This window comes from Stigmatopora nigra, chromosome 22 (assembly GCF_051989575.1).
Source record: "Stigmatopora nigra isolate UIUO_SnigA chromosome 22, RoL_Snig_1.1, whole genome shotgun sequence".
NCBI lineage: Eukaryota > Metazoa > Chordata > Actinopteri > Syngnathiformes > Syngnathidae > Stigmatopora > Stigmatopora nigra.
In genome coordinates this window covers 8,989,918-9,009,519 of record NC_135529.1, presented here as the reverse complement: position 1 = coordinate 9,009,519, position 19,602 = coordinate 8,989,918, and the positions used below count along the sequence as shown (strand labels likewise).

The following is a 19,602-nucleotide window of genomic DNA, read 5'->3' as shown; positions in this document are numbered from 1 at the left end:
AAAACAGCCATTTTATGCTGCAAAAAAAGGACACACGTCTGTATATTGACGTGATTTGTCCAAAAAAATAATGCCTCGCCACGCATTCCATTCAACGGCACGCGTCTGTGTACGTTTTCTGCCGTGATGACTCTTGGTTCTTTCCTGTCTTTAGATACCAGTCTGTTGATATCATTCAACCAACCAATCATGTATTGCCAGCCTCATTCGGGGATTCTGATTGGCACATTGTCACAGGCAACTCTGTTACCACCACCAATGAGTCCCCACGTAGAAAATCCTCACAGCATGAGCTGGAGAAACAGAGAATGCCAGGTGACTATTTTCTTTTCCTTCTACCCTTGTTGTGAAGACTGACTGGGCGCCCGTGCCTTTTTTTTTTTCTTCTTGTGTTTCCACCTTTCCCACCTCTTCCCAACCCCCCCTTTTTTCTTTCCTTTTATTTTTTTTGTTTTGTTTTTTCCTCGCTCTCCTTTCTTACAGAGCATGATCTACTGCGGCAGGAGCTGAACAACCGATTCCTGGTTCAAAGTTCGGAGCGGGGCCGGGGGCCACCCGCCTCGCCACTGGCCCCCGTTTCGCTCCTGAGGGCCGAGTTTCACCAACACCAGCACATGCACCAGCACCAACACACCCACCAGCACACCTTTACGCCCTTCCCTGCCAGTCTGCCCCAGGCCGCCATCCTCAACCCCCCCAACGCACCCCCCATGGTGCGTAACCAAGCCAGAAATGTGAGGATAAGTAAAATAATCCTAAGAAATTTAAAATCATTGGAAAAAAAAACTAAATTCAACCAAATTTCTAATTCAAATTACTTCCCTCCACACCCATCCCGATCGAACCCCCCAACCTCAGTCCAATCCAACTGGTTATCCATCCCATAATGCACCAAATATGTCACATAAAAATCCCTCACTTCATGAAAATAATCACCTAAATTTAGATCTGATACACAGTTAGGGGATCCAGTAAAAAATAGATTCAATCCAATATCTCAAGCTTCCCCCATATTTGATTCACACATTTAACTAAACACATAAATGCTGTAAAATATACATATCCTCATTGATAATATTATGGATTGCCATTATATTATTTCTAATGCAAGATTATTATCTCGACAAACAGGATACATTTATAAAAAAAAATTAATCATATCGTACAGGCGAATCACCTTAATCTAGTTTTACGTTGTGCCAAAATGATTCTAATGAAATTACGTTAAAAATATCTTAAACATACATGACAGATTAAATATTATTTTGATTATGCTCTTAAATTTTTTGGTTTCCCAAACTAATCCATGAAAAAAAAGACGACTATTCATAATTTCATACAATCAACAATTTAAAACAACCACCATTTTCTCTTATAAAACATATAATTAATATCATCCATCTGATTAAAAAGCTCAGTGGTCCCATTAGTCGTAGCCCACTTTAAAACCTCCTCTGGAAAATCCAAACTGGCACAATTTTGGATATTTCCTTTTAATTTTCTTTAGTTAAAATCACTGGCATCTGCTATACTGCTTATCCGCGACATGGCAAGGAATATCCATCCAATACACAAGAGATTCACTCACAAAACCACTATTGCACTGACTTTTCTTCCCCCCCATCCCCCAATCGTAACTGTGTTTCTCCTTAATGTGTTTTCCTCACTCCACCATGTTTTTGACAGCGATGTTCTTCTCTCTGAATGCATGCTGAGAGAAGCAGGATTAATGATATAGTTGTTTTTGCTGTTTTGCCAGGTGTTTTATCACAATTCCTCTTTCCTGTCTTTTCCACTTTCCTCCACTTGCGCTTGTATAAATCATTTCCGCTATTACACTCCTTAGCTAATACCATTAATTAATGAAATTACACAAAACACACATTACATTTTTTGGTTGTTTAGCACTCTCAAGCAGGTATCTTACCAAAAACTAGCATTTCTCCAATCTTTTCCTCATCCTTTCTCATAAACCAGGCCAAGAAATATCGATGAAATATCCCGATTTAATCAAGCAACTCAGTATAGAGTAAAAACGTCAAACATCGTAAATTCCAGGGGTGCATATTATTTCCCCTTCCCCTTTTACAGGGCCATAAAACGACACAACTTAGCTCTTACGTGTCGGAATGAAGCATACCGCGCCTTCAGACATGCAGAGGAACAATTTAATGAGCTCCAAAGCTGACTTTAAGTTTCCTCTCTATAGGCTGCCTGTCTTTTATATGCCGCCATTATAACCCATGAACAGACGCTAGCATCGCTGTTATTTTTTTGTGCAGATTAAATGTCCGGAGGAACCCCTAAATCCTAAAATCTGCCAATTTTAAACCCTCTCAAGGCTCAACTACTCATGTGGCAACATAAATATTCCAACCCACAAAGTTTTACGTGAACTAAAATACGTCAGCACGCGCTAAAAGAGTTTATAAAACACTCCCAAGAAAATATCTATGGATAGTTTGGGTATATGTGCTAGGAAATAGGTTACTGTCACTAGTAATTAGTGTTTTAGCTCGCTATTATTGCTAAGGACGTTTTTCTTCGTCTCTTATGTGATGAGGGTGTAATCGAAAAAAATTATTTGAAGGTTAAAGTTGTTCAATGGTAAATTACTAATGTATCGGTTATTCTGCCAAATTCAGAGTATTAGTTACGTGCTTATTTCTTGGCGCCTAACCATTGCTAATGTTATTTGCACCGCTCACATAAAAAGTCTTCAAGTTACACAAAAGAGTCTTTATATTCTTTTCATTAGTTTTCTTTGACGCACAAAAAGTTGATTTTGCTCTTGCGTAAATTACTTTTTACGTTTTCGGACCCTTTCCAACGATAAAACTGGGGCCAAGTCATAGTAAAAACTATTAGTTTCACTACGAATAGAAGCAATTGGTTGTAATTTGTGTGATAAACTTGTCTCAACGACTCCTAGTTTTATAGCATAGCCTTGTAATGCTCATTTGGTAAATTTGTGATCGTCTTTTGTTAATAATTTTACTCCCTCATCCTTATCTTTATCTGACCATGCATTCGAAATAAACCCATGACTGGTGAAAGCCAGCTGCTTCACTCCAAGGCTTATTTGTCAGGAAGTAAATCCTGTTTATTGCTGTTTTTGCAGATCACAAGTCTTTTTTTTTCTCCTCCCCTTAAATATCACAAGATGTTATAATGAATGTTTTGGATTGAGTGTTGGAATTGAGTTTATGTCGATCACTTCTAATACATTTTTTTGTCTTTCTCTTCTTCCAGTTTGACAAATACACGCCTAAACTGGACAATCCGTTCATCAGACATCATTCAAATGTAAGTCAATGTAATTCATATCCCTCATTTGAATATGTAAAATGACATTTGACTAGGACATCCTAATAATATTTTGGATTTCTTTAGCTTTTAGCATATTGCATTTGATTAAGTTTTTCTCCCTCCATTTTTTTCCCCTCAGTTCTTCCCTTCCTATCCCTCGACCATGCCAGGCATGCCCCCACTGCTCCCTCACTCAGGACCCTTCAGCTCACTGCAAGGAGCCTTTCAACCCAAGGTCAGCCTCATAGACCAAATTCTAATGCATGTGCTAAGAAAAAAAAAATACAATAGTTTACCTGTTTCGAATATGCAGGATATGATGCAATAGCATGCTACAAATGTGGGCCTTTACACCAAAAGCAAACACATCTCAAACTTTAAAATGTTGGGATGTAGGCTAAAAAAAATGAGAAATTACTCGTTCTGGAGAGAGTGATTGCATTAGTAGTTTTTAGGGTCTAATTTCAGTGGAATTACTGACATGTATATGGTCAAAAGAGTCATGGATGAGAGTATTGTTATTGCTATATTATTTTGCAATTTCTCTGTACATTTTTGAACCAGTCAATGTCTAGTCCACATGTGTCAAATTGGCGGCCCGGGGGCCAAATCTGGCCCACCGCATCATTTTATGTGGCCAGGGAAAGTAAATCATGAGTGCCGACTTTCTATTTTAGGATCAAATTAAAATGAAGAGTATATATGTATATTAAATTTGCTGATTTCCCCCCTTTTAAATCAATAATTTTCGTTTTTTAATCATTTTTTCCGTGTTTTTAGTTCAAAAATCTTTTTGTAAAATCTAAAAATATGTTCAAAAAAAGCAAAAATAAACATATTTATTAGATCTATAAAAATATTATATATTCAGGGCTTTTAATCCAGTTCATTTAATCCATTAATTTAAAAAAATCTAAATAGTATATCTAAAATGTTGACGTTAATGTGGCCTGCGAACCAACCGGAGTTTGACACCCTTGGCCTACTCCAAATGAAAGAAAATTAAACAATTCGAGTCCTAAATTATATCATGACAGTCATTGACATTTTTTAACGCACCAAATGAATAAGAAATAGACGAAAAATAATCTTAAATCCCATGAATGTTGTCAAATTTGATGTTTGCTATTTGGCATTGTATCTGTTGTCAGCAACTTACTTTTCATGTCATTCTCTTTGATCAATTCAGAAAACATTTACCCAATAACCTTAATTGTAAAGCTACAGAATTGTTTTAATGGCTCTAGATTTGGTTCCAAATTTAACAGTTGTAGTCAGCATGAATCAGAATCTGAATCTTGACCTAATCCATGACAGGCAACAGCTGAGAACATTAGATAACATCTGTCTGTCTCTACTAGACAAGCATCCAAATGCTCTAGGGGTGATGAGGACAGAATGGAAGGCATAAGATATGGGAGGAGGGTGTGGTTATGTCTGGCAGATGCCCAAAGGCTCTGACCTGGTGTAAGCACCAATCAAAGCTGGCCTAAATCCACTGGCTTTATTCCCGGTGGGTTCTGTCATGGAGAGGCTCTTTTGTTAAAGACTTCTCCAGATGGCTCACCAAACACTCCTTACGTAGAAATCCTCTGAGAAGTGTTCCGGGAGAGGCTTTTGGGGGGTGGAGTCTTTTGGTGAAAGTAGGTGACTTGGGTTAACCTGCAGAAATTTGCCATCGGTGATTCATGGGTGGATTAATACGGCTCATCCGGGCACTCTGAGACATGGAGAGGAGATCAGAGAGATGAGGTAGCCTGGTGTGGGTGAGCGGATACAGCTTCATTGCACTTGTTGGTACCATCAGCGGCTTTTACCCAGCAGGGAGCTAAGGATTACAGAGCTAAAAGTGACACGGAGCGCAGAGTCGATGTGAAGGAGGAAAGTCTCCCACTGTTTAGAAAAGTAAGGTCCGCTTGGCGTAATGTTGGCAAAGTACCGCGCGATCAGGCGCAACTAAGAGACTTCGATTTTCCTCAAAAGCTCAGTGCGTCTTATATATTTCTTATTATTATTTGAAATTCACACCAGTACTACTACTGTGTGTTGTAATCCGGTGTGCCATATATATGAAACATATTTTAAGACTCATTGAAGTGCGCCTTATGATGCGGAAATACGGTATCATAGTAGAACTGATTTGTTAGATTGTGAAAGACTTTGGTTGCTCATAATGTCTGAAAACTACGACAAATTGTCAAGAAAGTGTGTATGTATTTCTATTTCTAGCGGTCTAAACTTCAGAAAATATTTCAGTGTTGTGTATTAATATTTACACATTAAAATTCCCCTTTTCATATCAAAATATTGCGATAGCTCTGTTTAAATAGGGAGAACTTTATCCACAATATTTTCCCCTCATTAGTACATTTCCTCAGTATCAGGTGGGGAAAATCAGGTGACTTGGACTTCCATGCAAAAATATGTGATGGGGATATCCCTACCAATCAATGGTCCCTTTAAGGACAAAACAATTCTCTGCATATGGTGAAAATGACTAATCTGTTATTACTACCATTGTTCTCAGGCGTCCAATCCCATCGATGTAGCAGCACGTTCTGGAGCAGTACCTCATACACATCTTCAGAAAGATCCGAGGGTAAGTATCATTTATCTTTAAAACTTATACTGCAAGGAATTTTATTCTGTAATAAACATTAAACTGGATAACACCGAGATACAGATATGACAATAATAAAAAAAATCATGAAGTATATTTTCTAGTACATTAGGATTGGGAAAAACATTGTCAATGAGTAATTGTTCTGAAGGGCTTTGACCACTTTAACACTGGTTACATTTTAAAACAAGGAAATAATAAGAATAAGAAGACTTTAATTGTCTTTGCATTGAAATCTTGCACTGCTTGGACATTCTTTTCCATTCAAAATGAACTTTAATGCCATTAAATATTGTAAACAGTACTTTTTTCACCACTTTGTAATACTTTGGTTGATAGATATTTTCTGCTTCTCCATACAGATAACTGACCCATTCAGGACAAATGTTCGAGTAAGTTACAGCTTTGTTTCTTTTCTTTATAATGGTTTCTGTCTCTGGCCAGGCCACAAAGTCAAAACATTCCACTATAGTCGCAGACCAAGAAAAAAAAACACGTGGCTGCATTGAGGTCTCTTTGGATTAAAGTCAGGGTTAGCTTATGCTACTCAGTGCCTTGTTAAAAAAGAACCCAAGACAAATTCCCACTTTGTAGTTTGGCCAGAAATTCTTAATACCAGCATCCATTTATAGCATTTCCCAATAAAAGCCAGATGGCTAACATCAATTTTTGTCTAAATTTGTAGAAACCTGGCAAGTGGTGTGCAGTGCATGTCCAGATCGCATGGCAGATCTACCACCACCAGCAGAAAATGAAGGTGCGTGAGATGGAAAATGTTTTTGCTGTTACAAAAACTAGACGTCATGATCACAAAACAGGATCGAACTACCCTCAAGACACCCGTCATACATTTGGAAACTTTTTACTTTTGAATTATGATCCTCTCAAAAACTTTCAAGGGTGGAAACTACATCCAAATAAATCTTTATTTTGAAAATTCAAGTAAAGATACATCTTCTCCATCCAAATGCCATACTAAGACTCACTTTGTCTTTTTATGCTGTATTTATAAGCATTAAAATGTTAAAGTAACTAAAAAAATGAAGGATGCGTGGCTATTTTTTTCCACATAGCCACTTAAAAACCAGTAACTGAAGTAGTTTGTTACCATTGAGACCTTGTGAAGCATACATACTTTTTACCATCACAAAACAAGATAAATCTGCGGCGAAATTTCCACATTCAATTTCCCTAAACCACCTAATTGTCATATGCTGTTGCCTAGCAACCTTATTCTTCTTCTTCTTCTTGTTTGTGCCTTATTCAAATTATAGCAAATGCAGCTGGACCCTCACAAGCTAGACATGAATGGAAAACTGGACCTGTTCAGCAGGCCTCCAGTCCCGGGTGTTTTCCCAGGGTTCCCGTATCCTCATGACCTGGCACGACCTCTCTTCTCCTCATCTGGTTAGTTGGGTCTCTCAGTTAGGACTCAGATGATAGAGGAATAATATCATGTCACTTCATTTGAGTCATTATTACATGACATGACTGACATTTACCATTTTGATTGGTTGTACTGCCTGAAGATTTAAGTATGGCGCATGAGGGCCATTACAGAGCTCACTACTCTGATTGGAAACTAATAATCTTAATGTTCTTTCCACTCTGATAGGCTCAGGCCATCCAGCTCCCTCCCCATATGGTCCCACGCCTCATCCCAGTGGTTTTCTGCCGCCTTCCCATTTGGCAGGTAAGCGTAGGTCAATCAATGCACGTTAAATTCATGCCATGATCTTTTCAATCACTCTCATTTCATTTCTACTCATTTATTAAGCATAATAGAACTCCATAATAATAACGCAAACTCTTTACTCATATTGGTTGATGTGGTTTTGCTTTAAAATTATGTTAACTGTGAGCATAGAGTATTATAATATGGCTGTTTAGCAATTCATAATACACCCTAAAATATGTCAGTGTGGATTTATGAAAAATGCATAGCTAAAATACATTTATCTTCCCCGTATTCTTAGTATACTAAATTGTTATTTGATTAAAAACCACATCACCACATAATACTGTTTTAAGCTTGCAAAGTCAAATGTAATAAATGAGTCATGGAAAATGATGATGACAAATATTTGTTGGGGTTCCTCTCATTCCCTTTAAACAAGATACTAGGGACACATTGAGAGACCCTAATATGATTGAAGAGTTTTAGTTTTAATCCAGCAAGTGACCCCCAACCGACTCATTTACTGGAGACTATAAATTAATAAATAATTGTTTTCTGTGGTAATTGTAAGAAAGCTTTACTGCCCTCCACTAGTCGAAAGTATTCTTCGGCAATCAGTGGGCTTTTGTTCTGTGCAGTCTTTTGTGTTTGAAAGAGTTTGGGTTGAAAAAAGCTTGAATTACATTTGTCGTGGAAGTGGTTAGGACGTCCTCCTTAAAAGTCTTGAGATTGAGAGCTCAATCCTTAGTGGGTTCTGACATCCCTGTCTGGAGTTTGCAGTTCTTCCCAGCCTGACAGGGTCTTCTCTGGGTACTCTGGTTTCATCCTAGATCCCAAAAACCATGCATGGCAGGCTAGTGGTACACTAACTTGTCTTGAGGAAAGATTGTGAACATGAATGGTTATTTGTTTTGTTGGCTGTGTGATTGCCTGGCAACCAATTCAGGGTCTTCCTCGACTATAGCCCATAGTTGGTTGACGCCTGAGCTAAGTGTGTTGCTATCCAGTGTGTGGTGCAAACATCCCATTTTTACTTTTCTACTTTGGTCCAGACAAGTGAACACACCCTGTAACACCTGTTCCCTCCGCCTTTCTACATATGAGTTCATTCCCAAGAACTCTTTTGCATAAAGTGTTGAGGTCCTTAATCCCAAGAGTGAAAAGCCACTCCAGTTTGGAGGGGGTAGCCAATGCAGTATCCAAAGACATAGAGCTAGCTAGCTAAGGGGGCAGCGCTAAAGAAAACACAGCTCGCTTGTAAGAGAAAAGCAGAGTGGAACGGTGGTGGCGGTGGTGATCACTCGCCAGTACACCCCACCCCATCCCCCTTTTTGCTAATCCCTGTTTGGCATTTTGCAGATCCTTTCAGTCGCTCCAGTTCCTTTGGCGGCCTCGGCAACCTTTCAAGCAGTGCCTTCGGAGGATTAGGCAACCCCTCGCTTGGTAAGCGCTGGCCCCCTCTGCTCATCCAATACTCCCTGCTTCAATCTGGCCCCCAGGAAAGAATCAGAGTAGGAAAGGCATTAGAACCATAGTCTATCAGTAGGAAAGGGACAAACTAAAGACACTTCACGCTAGTTTTCGTGTCAAAGAAGTCTTGGCCAGTGGAGGCTCAACACAACAGGGAAACACAACCACAGCAGACCTCCTCATTGCTGGCATTTCTTCCTCACACTGTGTTCCCAAGAGCTAGGCTTTATTTCGGAGATGACCCTGCCAATGGGTTCTCTGTTGGTGGCAATTCAAATATTCATTATTTGACAAGGCCCTTGGCATCATGGAGGGTTGCACATCCCTTCATTATTCCGTTTTTTTTAAACTGCCAAATCAGTCACCCCATTGAGAAAATGGATGTGATTGGAATAAATATGAATGATTTTTTTGCAACTTGTAATGGTGAATTGCTCCTATTTTATTGCTTTTGGATATTCTGCAATGTTTACTCACAATAGAGCCGATGTCTGTCTCCGCCTTTCTTACAGGGGCTAACAGCATGTTTGGCCCAAAGGAGGGTCCCGGAGGATTGCCCCCATTTAACAACCCACAACACGATACCTGGAATAGGTTGCGACGAACGCCACCATCTTTCCCCACCCCGCCGCAGTGGCCAAAAACTGCAGATCCTGAGAGAAGCAACTCCGCCAATAGCCATGAACGAGAAAGAGATAAAAGGGACTCGTCCATCGGAAAAGAGGAGAAAGATAAAGACCGGTGAGATTTCATTCGTTGACGTAATGATATAGATAAGGGTAAGACAAATCTAGTGGGTCAATTTTACTTCTATTTGTGTTTATTTATTTTTCCCAAGATGGCGCCGTCACGCGGAAGCCAGTGGCAGTAGCTCTGTCCACTCTTATTTGTTTTATCGTGTTTTACAGCCCTTCTATCTTTTTTTAAATGACATTTTAATATTTCTTAATATATTCCTTTTTACTTTACTTTGTACTTGATACTTTTTACTTTAATGAGTGATGATTATGTTAATACTTTAGTCCTTTTTTCTGTTTATGTTTCATATGTACTGTTAACGGATGCACTTTTTTATATGTATCGTATCTTGTGCTGACACGGCCCAATCTGTCAAATTTTCAAAGTCAATGTGGCCTCTGGGCCCGAAAAGTTTGCCCAACCCTGACCTAAAACTCTACCTATGTTCTTCTCAGAGATTCTGTCGAACGCAACCGCCACTCCAATCGGTCCTCTCCAGCCTCAGCGCCAGTCAGTTACCAGATCAGCAACTTAATTCGCTCCAACAGCCAAAACGCTGATGCGGCACGGCATCACGGTGGCAGCCTAGACCGTGTACGCGAAGCAGAAAAAGATCTCCTCGAACGCCACCGAGATCCATCCGCTCTAGTGGACGTCAAGGTGAAAGAAAGTCGCTCACCTGCCAAGGAGATGCTCGAAAGAAGATCCTCCGAAGACTCCGTTATACCATCCCAGCGTTCTCCCTCTCCATACTCCAAGGCAGCAATCAACGAACAGAGTATGAAGATGGTAGGCGGGCCTCCGCCTACACTCAAAGATAGCGAGAGAAAAGAACCTCCACCTGGAGAACAATTCCACAAGGTTAAAAATGACATGAAAATCAAAGAAGAGAGAAAGGAAGAACAAGAAGTTGTGGTGGTGAGTTCTGAACCAGCTCCAATGCCTCCAGCACAAGTACAGTCTGCTCTTATGGCCCACCCTGGAAATCCACACCACCACCACCCTCCTTTACCTCCACATCCTCATCTTCCCTCCCCACGTGGCAACGATATCCCAACACCGGGTTTGCACGGGGTCCCCATGGCACACTCGCTACCCCTCTCTATGAGTGCCATGCCCCAAATGGCAAGTTTAAACGTCCTCGACCGGGCTCGTATGGCACCCTTCATGGGAGTTAGCCCTCTAGCAGGAAGAGAACGACTACCCCACACTGCATTCCCATGGGATCCACTCCGTGAAGCCTACCGTAGCTTAGATCTACAAAGGCGTATGGACTTCCAACTGAGGGCCGATCAAGCACATCGCTTCCCCAGCGTGTACGAACAAGAACGAGCTTACCGCGAACGCGAGGCTCATGACTACTCCCACCACGAGCACCTTTTAGAAGTCCGCAGGGAACACGAAAGGATGAGGCAACAGGCAGAGGAGCGAGAACGCCTACACTTACGAGAGGAACTGGATCGAGCAAGACTTCATCAACTTCACCAATCGCCAATGGAAGGTCACCTACCACACATGGCTCCGTTTATGCCCCATCTTGGTGGAATGCCCTACCCCAGGCTCAGCCCCTCCACAGGGCATAATGGCCTCCTGAACAGAACACCCCCTACTGCTGCACTAAGTGCCCCCCCGCCACTTGTGCCAGCCAGCAGTGCCAGGCCAGCCTCCCCCAGGAGGACTACGCCCCTTACAACCACCCAAGACCCTCGAGACTATTCCCCATCTCGTAAACCCAAAGAGGTTGAGGCACGGTAGCTTTGTCAAAACAAAACAAAAAAACACAAGCTCCGCCCCCAGTCCCGCCCCCTTCTGAACCGAAATTGTCCTTTGAACAAAAAAATGCACTCCTCTTCCAAAGAGAAGAGCAAAATTCCCCAAGGGAAAGGGTATGATTGTACAGGATCCGGTTTAAGCACATGCCATGAATATTTTTGCGGACTAAAGGCAATGTGAGGAAAACACAATTGTGTGTTTGTTTATATCCACCTTGAATATTTGATAATTATTAATATATTAATCAAATAACTTTTTGCAGCTTTAAGTGAACAAAGCTGGTCACAAATGGTTTGTATATTTGCTATCCTTGTTCCGTGTATAGATATCATTTCTATGAATTTGATGTAATTTGTGCTTTAGTCACATCTTTTACAATATTTATCCCATCGATTGTGTTGTCATATTCGATATGACTGTAAAAACTGGATTTGGATTACCCCGTAATTTAACATCATGGTACCAGGATATCACGCAAAAAGTGGTAAATGTACATACATACGTATATAATCAATCTGTTTTGCTTCTGAGATATGCAGACAAATACTATAAGAAATGAGGTAAGGTCTTTGTTCAGTCTCTGTACAGCAAAAAGGATGTAAATAATCTGTTCAAATCACTCGGTTACAAATTGACGATGTGTACATTTTTAACCATTTCTAAAAAAAAATTGAAAACACAAAATAATAAGTCCAATTTTCTGAGGGGATTTTATTAAATATCGAGGTGACAGACAAGCCATGACAATAGGTGGAAAGTGACAGTCGATTTTGGAAGGGAGCCTTGAAGGATCATCTGCAATCTATGCAAAGCAGCAATGGCAGGAGGCACCCTTACAAAATTTTCCAGGATGAAGTAAATCAATGACACTGAAAGGCTTGGTTTAAACTTTAAACCCACGATGATATTTACCAATGAATGAAAAGACTTCCACGTCATAAACTGGACCAGATACGGACTGAAAAGTGGGACACTTTAAAGTGGGCAGCAAAAAAAAGACATTCTCTGTCAAACTTGTGTTTATGTGCAGTTGTTTTTTCTTAGACTCTTGTATACAAAAGAAGTAGAATTTTAGGCGTGCAAAATACAAATGAACATTCATGGTTTAAAATGTACGGAATAAAGTTCGGACCTAATGTCATATTTTCATTCTTTCTGTTTATTTCGTAAAATACGCTACAAAAAATGTAATGATAACGATATTTCATCGTTTTTTGCCATTAATGGCTCACATTTCAGTTTACACAGTATTTGTTCATCTTCCATCAGTTTAAGTGCTTTGAAATCGAAACGGTAGCTTTCTGATCATTTGACCATAATTTGTAATATGTGAGATGTAGGCCTCTTGGAAAGGATCGATATGATTGGACCGTGACAATCTAGAAGGAGGGAGGGGACAAATAGGTCATTGATTTTATATAAAAGCAAGTTTTGAGTGTTTGTGTTTCAGGTAACCAGTATTGACGGGCAGCCCAGCAGCACATTGACCCGCAGTCTAGGCTCATTAAGAAAAACAATGCCTCCGAGGCAATCTATTGGAGGACGACAGCCTTCCCCTCTTCATGCACAACCCCTTCATCTGCCTTTCTAATGAGGCCCAAAGATTCCATGGAGTGTCTGCTAAGGAAGCCCCCAAGAGGCGCCTGTCTTTTTATTGACAAGACCTTAGCTACACTTGCCTCCTGTCCAGAGATGGCCAATTCATCCCGATAATGCCCCGACTACCGTATTTTCACGACTATAAGGCGCACCTTCAATGAATGATATATTTTAAAATGTTTTCCATACATAAGGCGCACCGGATTATAAGGTGCACTGTATTATAAGGCGCACTGTCTATTTTGGAGAAAATGTAAGGCTTTTAAGTGTGCCTTATAGTCGTGAAAATACGGTAATTGCTATTGACTTCCAGGTATGAAGCACTCACTACACAGTCACCTCTAGAGCCAGCCATTGTTGATGTTTTGAATTTTTTTTGTATAAAATTTGCAGTGGGGGAGGAGCTATATGATGGAAGATTTTGTAAACTAAGGTTGCATCTGCATATTTAACAGTATTGTTTCAGTTCAGGCGTTTGTGTTTTTTTTAATATCCGACAGTGGTGGTTTTTCCTTATTGGTTTTCTGTTTTTTTCCCATATATAAGGCGCACTGGATTATAAGGCACACAGTCTATTTTGGAGAAAATTTAAGACTTTTAAGTGCGCCTTATAGTCGTGAAAATACGGTACTCATCTCACTGCTGTGTGCCATGAGACCCAGTGATCCTATCCCGTGGTATCAGCACATAATGGTGGCGTGGGATCAAACTGAGGCCAGGTCATTAGGGGGTGTTATTGAAAATCCATGGCGCCTCTGTGTTCCACACACCTCAGCTGAGTTTTTTTTAAAGGCTTTGTGCCAGGATTGGCCCGGTGTATTGGGGAGACATAAATGACTATTGCTTTCAATTTAAGCTCCCAGGAATCGAGCCATGTATCGTTTAGATGGGTAGCATCTGTCAGCAGACAGCTTCACTTTACCGCTATGTGCTTCTGGTTCTAATCATCTAGTCAGAGACAGGCACTTAACCCCTATACTTGTTACTGCTTAGTGATTTTTTTTTTCCCCGTAACCATTATTTACCAGGCCAGCTTTGCTGGAGAAGAAGAAAAAAAAGACACCTTAGGCTGCCTCAATCACTGTTCTGTGCTCTATCCATTTTACAGTGTGAAACGGCCCCACTGGAGATGAAAAGCTCCATCAATTTTCACTCATTGTCTGGCGAGGTCAATTTATTTCAGCACACAGTCCATCATCAGAATCAGGAATCAATTCACACGTTGGCTCAGATGTCTAAAGCAGACGGGTTATTGCAGTACAGGGCAGCTGTTGCCTTTTTCCATGGCCATTTTTTTTCCTCGTATTTTTCTTATCTGCAGATGGAAGAATGTCACGGTTCATTTTCAAATATTTTTTAAGTGGATTTTTTTCCCCCAATAGCAATAATACATTTTTTTTTGGAAGACTTAGCAGTAAATGGATTGGTATATAGTGCGTTTTCACATTTGACTTTTACACTCTATCGTCATTAACCTAGGGATGACACACTATTTGGCGAATTGTGGGTTTCAGTATCTTTCCCAGCCTATATAGGGTCATGGCCTTTTGCCAGCACCATGAAACCCTGACTATGCATGATCATGAACTTTTGCCAGTCCAGTTAAACCCTGTGTATACATGGTCTTGCCCTTTTGGCAGCCCAGTCAAACCCTGACTATACATGGTCATACCCTTTTGCCAGTACCGTGAAACCCTGGCTATACATGGTCATGAACATTTGCCAGCAGTATGGAAAATTTGGAAAAAAATGTCATTTTTTTTAACTTAATATTCCTATAAGCTCATTTGGAAGACATTGTTTTATTGTTCCACTGATGCTCTGCATTTGAGACCTCAACGCATTTGGTCTGGGATTGAATTTTCATGGTCTCAGATACCTTCAAAAAGCACAAAGCTCAGATTGAACTCACAACAGAACCGGCCTAAGAAGCTTTTATGGAGCACAATAGCAGTTATGTAATAATACAATACCAGGCTAATTAGTTGGGCAGTAAATGCATGGTCCAGGCCAAGCTCCTCGTAGATAAAAGCCTCCTGTACCACAGTGTATTGGTTCTCAAACACCTTTCCATTCATCTGTGCCAATAAATCGTTGTTTTGAACCACAGATTGCTAATAAGATCATTTTTGGATTATACCAGCCTTTTCTGGACTTGGTGATATGAGAAACTACCACTCAAGTTTAAGCCCATGTCATGGCAGAGATTTAAAATCCCTGATAAAAGCCATTCTTAAGGACTTAACAATATCACAACTGGAAAACCAAGGGAGGGAGCACCGAGTCAAGAGCCTTAGAAGCAGTTTCCTGTCACAACACTCTCCTTGATCCGACCACCTCAAAAGGCAAGCAGTGTACAGCAGCATTTTCTGCTTTTTAGACTTCATTGTCAAGGTAGAGGCAGCTGAAAGAAACCAGACCAGTCAGTAGTTTAAGGGCTGGTCTGGAAACAGCCATATGGTGTGAATTTTAAAGGCGGGTGAGTGGTGACAAAGTATTGCAACTCTTGTCTAATGTCTTTGCACCTCTGGATCCATGACAAATATGCTGGTGGTCTCACATCACCACTGTATTGGCTCATGGAGGACATTCTAAAAACTTTTAAGGAAAGAAATCATTGGCCTATTAGAAAACAGGGAGGGTCTAGAATACTTGGAGGTCCTTTTTTCTATAGACTGGAATTAACTTATGAGTATTTCCCAACTTTTGGTGTGTAACCTTACACTCTCCCACATTGGTAATGTACTGTAAAATACACAGAATATAGAATTGACAATTATCTCCCCTGGTGGCATGAAATGAATGTATCATGTTCAAGGGTGCTCTTAAATGGTTGGAGTCATTTTACAAGATGGAAAGCAAAGGCTTTAAATACATACGCCAGTTCAATTTTGGTTCAGGCTGCTAAGCAATGACATGTGTCAGAAAAATTTACTTTTATTTCAGGATTTATGGACTCTTGGAAAGCTTGATCACGGTCAAAACGTACCCAACTTCGCCGAATTTAACCTTTACAAGTACCATATTTTCACGACTATAAGGCGCACCGCATTATGAGGCACACCCTCAATGAATGACATTTTTTCCATATGTAAGGCACACTGTATTATAAGGCGCACTGTCTATTTTGGAGAAAATTTAAGACTTTTAAGTGGGCCTTATAGTGGTGAAAATATGGTAATTGCTATTGACTTCCAGGTATGAAGCACTCACTACTTTACAGTCACCTCTAGAGCCAGCCATTGTTGATGTTTGGGATTTTTTTGTAGAAAATCTTGCAGTGGGGGAGGAGCTATATGATGGAAGATGTTGTAAACTAAGATGGCATCTGCATATTTAACAGTATTGTTTCAGTTCATGTGTTTGTGTTTTTTTAATATTCAAAAGTGGTGGTTTTTCGTTTTTGGTTATCTGTTTTTTCCATATATAAGGCGCACTGTCTATTTTGGAGAAAATGTAAGACTTTTAATTGCGCCTTATAGTCGTGAAAATACGGTACAATTATAATGTGAAATTCTATCATATTTGTAGGACTCATTACAGCTCTCAATTGTGTGGCTTTTAGTAAAATTCTTATCATCCTGTTTGTAAACATAGACTTGAAAATACCAACGGTAGCTATAATGAGATGGTAAAGGTCAGGAGGCTCATGACTGGCTACTCGGCATGCCATTCCGGGCTTGGTTGGACTGGCTCCCAAGATCCTTTGGAAACGTGTCTGACAACGAACGTGTTTTGAAAGGCTTATCTCCTATCGGAGCTACGTTCCATGTGCTGAGATAACAATCCCCATCTTATCTTGTTGTGTTTGTTAATGTCACAGCTTTAGGGGCTTGTTCTTTCACTCGCAATGGCAGCTTGCGAAGCGGTTTGTTTGCAGATTAGTCCAAACCAGCCTCGGGAGAGCTTGAATTTGTTCAAAATTCCTGGCTGGATCTTTTGTTCGAGTTGTACACGTTGGTGAATTGCGTACTTCCCAAAAAACAAAGTATTATCACACGCTAGTTGGTATGCAATGTTCCCCCAGTTCTTAAAATTTGACAATCCTGCTACCACAAGCCAAAACAATAACATGTTTAAAAAAAAAGAACCTGAGGCAAACTATGTTTTTGGAGTGGCGCTGTTCATTTGTTGCTATTTAACACAGGATTTTAATCAGTGTTTCATTCCGGAAACGTTTTATTCCAACTAATCAAATCACACACACATCCTGGCAGGAACCAGTAGTTAGCATGTCCATATTTGTGATTGTTCCCTTCGCGACACGTAAAACCAGGCAGAATTCCATAGACTTGAGCCATCTGGCTATCTAGCACAACCCTTGGCTACACAGTGGCTCTTTAAGCGATTGAATAGGGTTGTTGAAGGCCAGCTATTTAACACATCAGAACAACAAGTACTGCTATCAAGCTGGCTCCTCTCGGGGATCGTTTTCTAAGCCGACCAAGAATGTTTCTTATCTCCTTCCTTCTGTTTGTTGGTAAAAGCCGCAAGGCACATGTGCTATTTTCCATACGTACAATATTTTGCTGTTTTATTTTTGTTTCCAAAGGTGCCTAAAGGCTGTTTATACAACAGTATATGTACTGGGAACTGATTGCAAAACTCTTTCCAAACAATTGGCGTCTTAGAGCTGAGAAATGTAAAGTTGAAAATGACACTGTTATTTTTTCCGTGAGTAAGCCTTTAAAATTGTAGTCTTTCAAAACTGAAGTATCTTCTGCATTTGAGCTGTTTTATGGAAAACTGAGTTTTCTCGTATTCTTTAAAAATTAGATATGATTCCCTCTGGAGGCACTTTGTGTATTTTAATCTTTTTTTCTTGATTTAAGACTACGGATTTTGGATGGGAAATTTGTTTTTGAACATAATTTTGCAAGCAGACGTATTATAAGCATTCTGTGAGATTTGAAGTCACCTTTTTTAAAGAAATTTTAACAATGTTTTTAGATACTATTATGTCAGCTCCTAAATGCACATTGTCGCCAAATTTCCACAACCTAAATAATACTAAAAGTCCATTTTTAAAGGGTTTACCAACAAAACATAGACACACAACAAATAGCCCTTTTAAGTCAAACTGTTCCAACCACATTAAGAGAAACCGTTTTGATACTATTAACATATGAAAGAAAAATGTTTTAATTCTTATGAAAGTGTTCCCCATGAAAGAAGAGAATAATTAAACAATATCTTTCCTTATTAAAGAACCAACTTCATTTAAATAGCATAAAAAAGCAATCCTTCCCCAACACCATCCCCCTGTGTACCAACCAAACATTTTACCGATAAAAATAAAACCTCCGTGTTCTCAAGATCATTAAATCCTACACTCACCTGATTTTATTCCTATTCATTCCTCTATTCTTCTTCCATTATTGTTACTTCGGGTGAAACAGGCCAGATAATACGCATTCAATCAGTAGCTGCATAACCTGTTCAATCCCCATCTCTGATTCTTTGTTGTATGATATCAAGTAGGAGTGCAGAGTAATTATAATTCCGAGGGTATTAGGAATTCAAAAATCACAATAAAAGGTAATTTTATTTGCTTGTAATCTCTCCCAGCCAGGCTAATCGGCATTTTCAAAGGAAGGGAAACTCAGGGGGGGTTTCAACAACCCTTGTATAAATTGAATGGCTTCTCTGCTCTCTTGCACTGACGTGTTCTTTTGTCTTTGACATGCAGGCAAAGAGCTTGACAATCTGGGAAGACGTGGGAGATTTGCCAGCCTATGATCTCCGTGCTTCTATGACAAATGAACACCTTTGGCAGAAATGTTGGTGCTGGAAAGGAATTCTGATGAGAATGCTGATCTGTTGGGCCATGAAATCAGGTCAGAGAACCAAGGTGAAAATAATTATAAGAATATTATTGACTAGGGGACTTCTGGTCATTTGTACTTTTTAAAATTATGTGGCAAGGATGTCTTTTGCTTCTGGTAAATCTGACCATGAACCCATGATAAATTGAGATCATTTTTTGAGGGGTTTGTTTGTTGGCTGTTCATTCCAAGTGTCAACATTCAGTTTTTTCTGTATGATATGTCAAAACAGTAAGATGTAATCAACCCTGAACAGATAATATTGTATGGATATTGACTCTGGCCTGTTATAGAAGATTTAAACCAGATTACAGTAATCCCTCGATTATCGCGGTTAATGTAGACCAGACATAGCCGCGATAAACAAAAAAAACAGTATGTTCACCTCTATTTAAATAATATATATATGTTTACTTCAGTGCTGAGTTCTAGTTCAAGTGGAGGATGGGGGAGTCGTGTGACCGGACGTTTGGTCGTCGGTCTTTTGGTCGCCGATCTTTTTGGTCGCCGGTCAAATGTACTTAGATATTAAACTCTCTCTCTCTTAGATATTAAACTCTCTCTCTCTCATGAATATAATTTTCAGAGGT

General features: G+C 39.8%; 1 protein-coding gene across 4 annotated transcripts in view; it reads left to right on the top strand.

Annotated features, from left to right (window-relative positions):
• The window catches only part of LOC144215511 (autism susceptibility gene 2 protein homolog), a 201,059-nt gene extending 188,330 nt beyond the window's left edge, over positions 1-12,729 (top strand). The window contains exons 9-19 of one of the 4 annotated variants that reach the window (XM_077744492.1): positions 484-713; positions 3,253-3,306; positions 3,449-3,544; positions 5,837-5,908; positions 6,292-6,321; positions 6,615-6,686; positions 7,204-7,336; positions 7,545-7,622; positions 8,967-9,050; positions 9,590-9,818; positions 10,271-12,729. In XM_077744492.1, the coding sequence (XP_077600618.1) occupies positions 484-713; positions 3,253-3,306; positions 3,449-3,544; positions 5,837-5,908; positions 6,292-6,321; positions 6,615-6,686; positions 7,204-7,336; positions 7,545-7,622; positions 8,967-9,050; positions 9,590-9,818; positions 10,271-11,570 (2,378 nt within the window). In that variant the 3' untranslated portion in view covers positions 11,571-12,729. Of the gene's footprint in view, positions 1-154; positions 316-483; positions 735-3,252; positions 3,307-3,448; positions 3,545-5,836; positions 5,909-6,291; positions 6,322-6,614; positions 6,687-7,203; positions 7,337-7,544; positions 7,623-8,966; positions 9,051-9,589; positions 9,819-10,270 lie in introns of all 4 variants that reach the window. The other 3 variants (XM_077744490.1, XM_077744494.1, XM_077744493.1) reach the window with 3 other exon arrangements.
• The last annotated feature ends 6,873 nt before the right edge of the window (positions 12,730-19,602 follow it).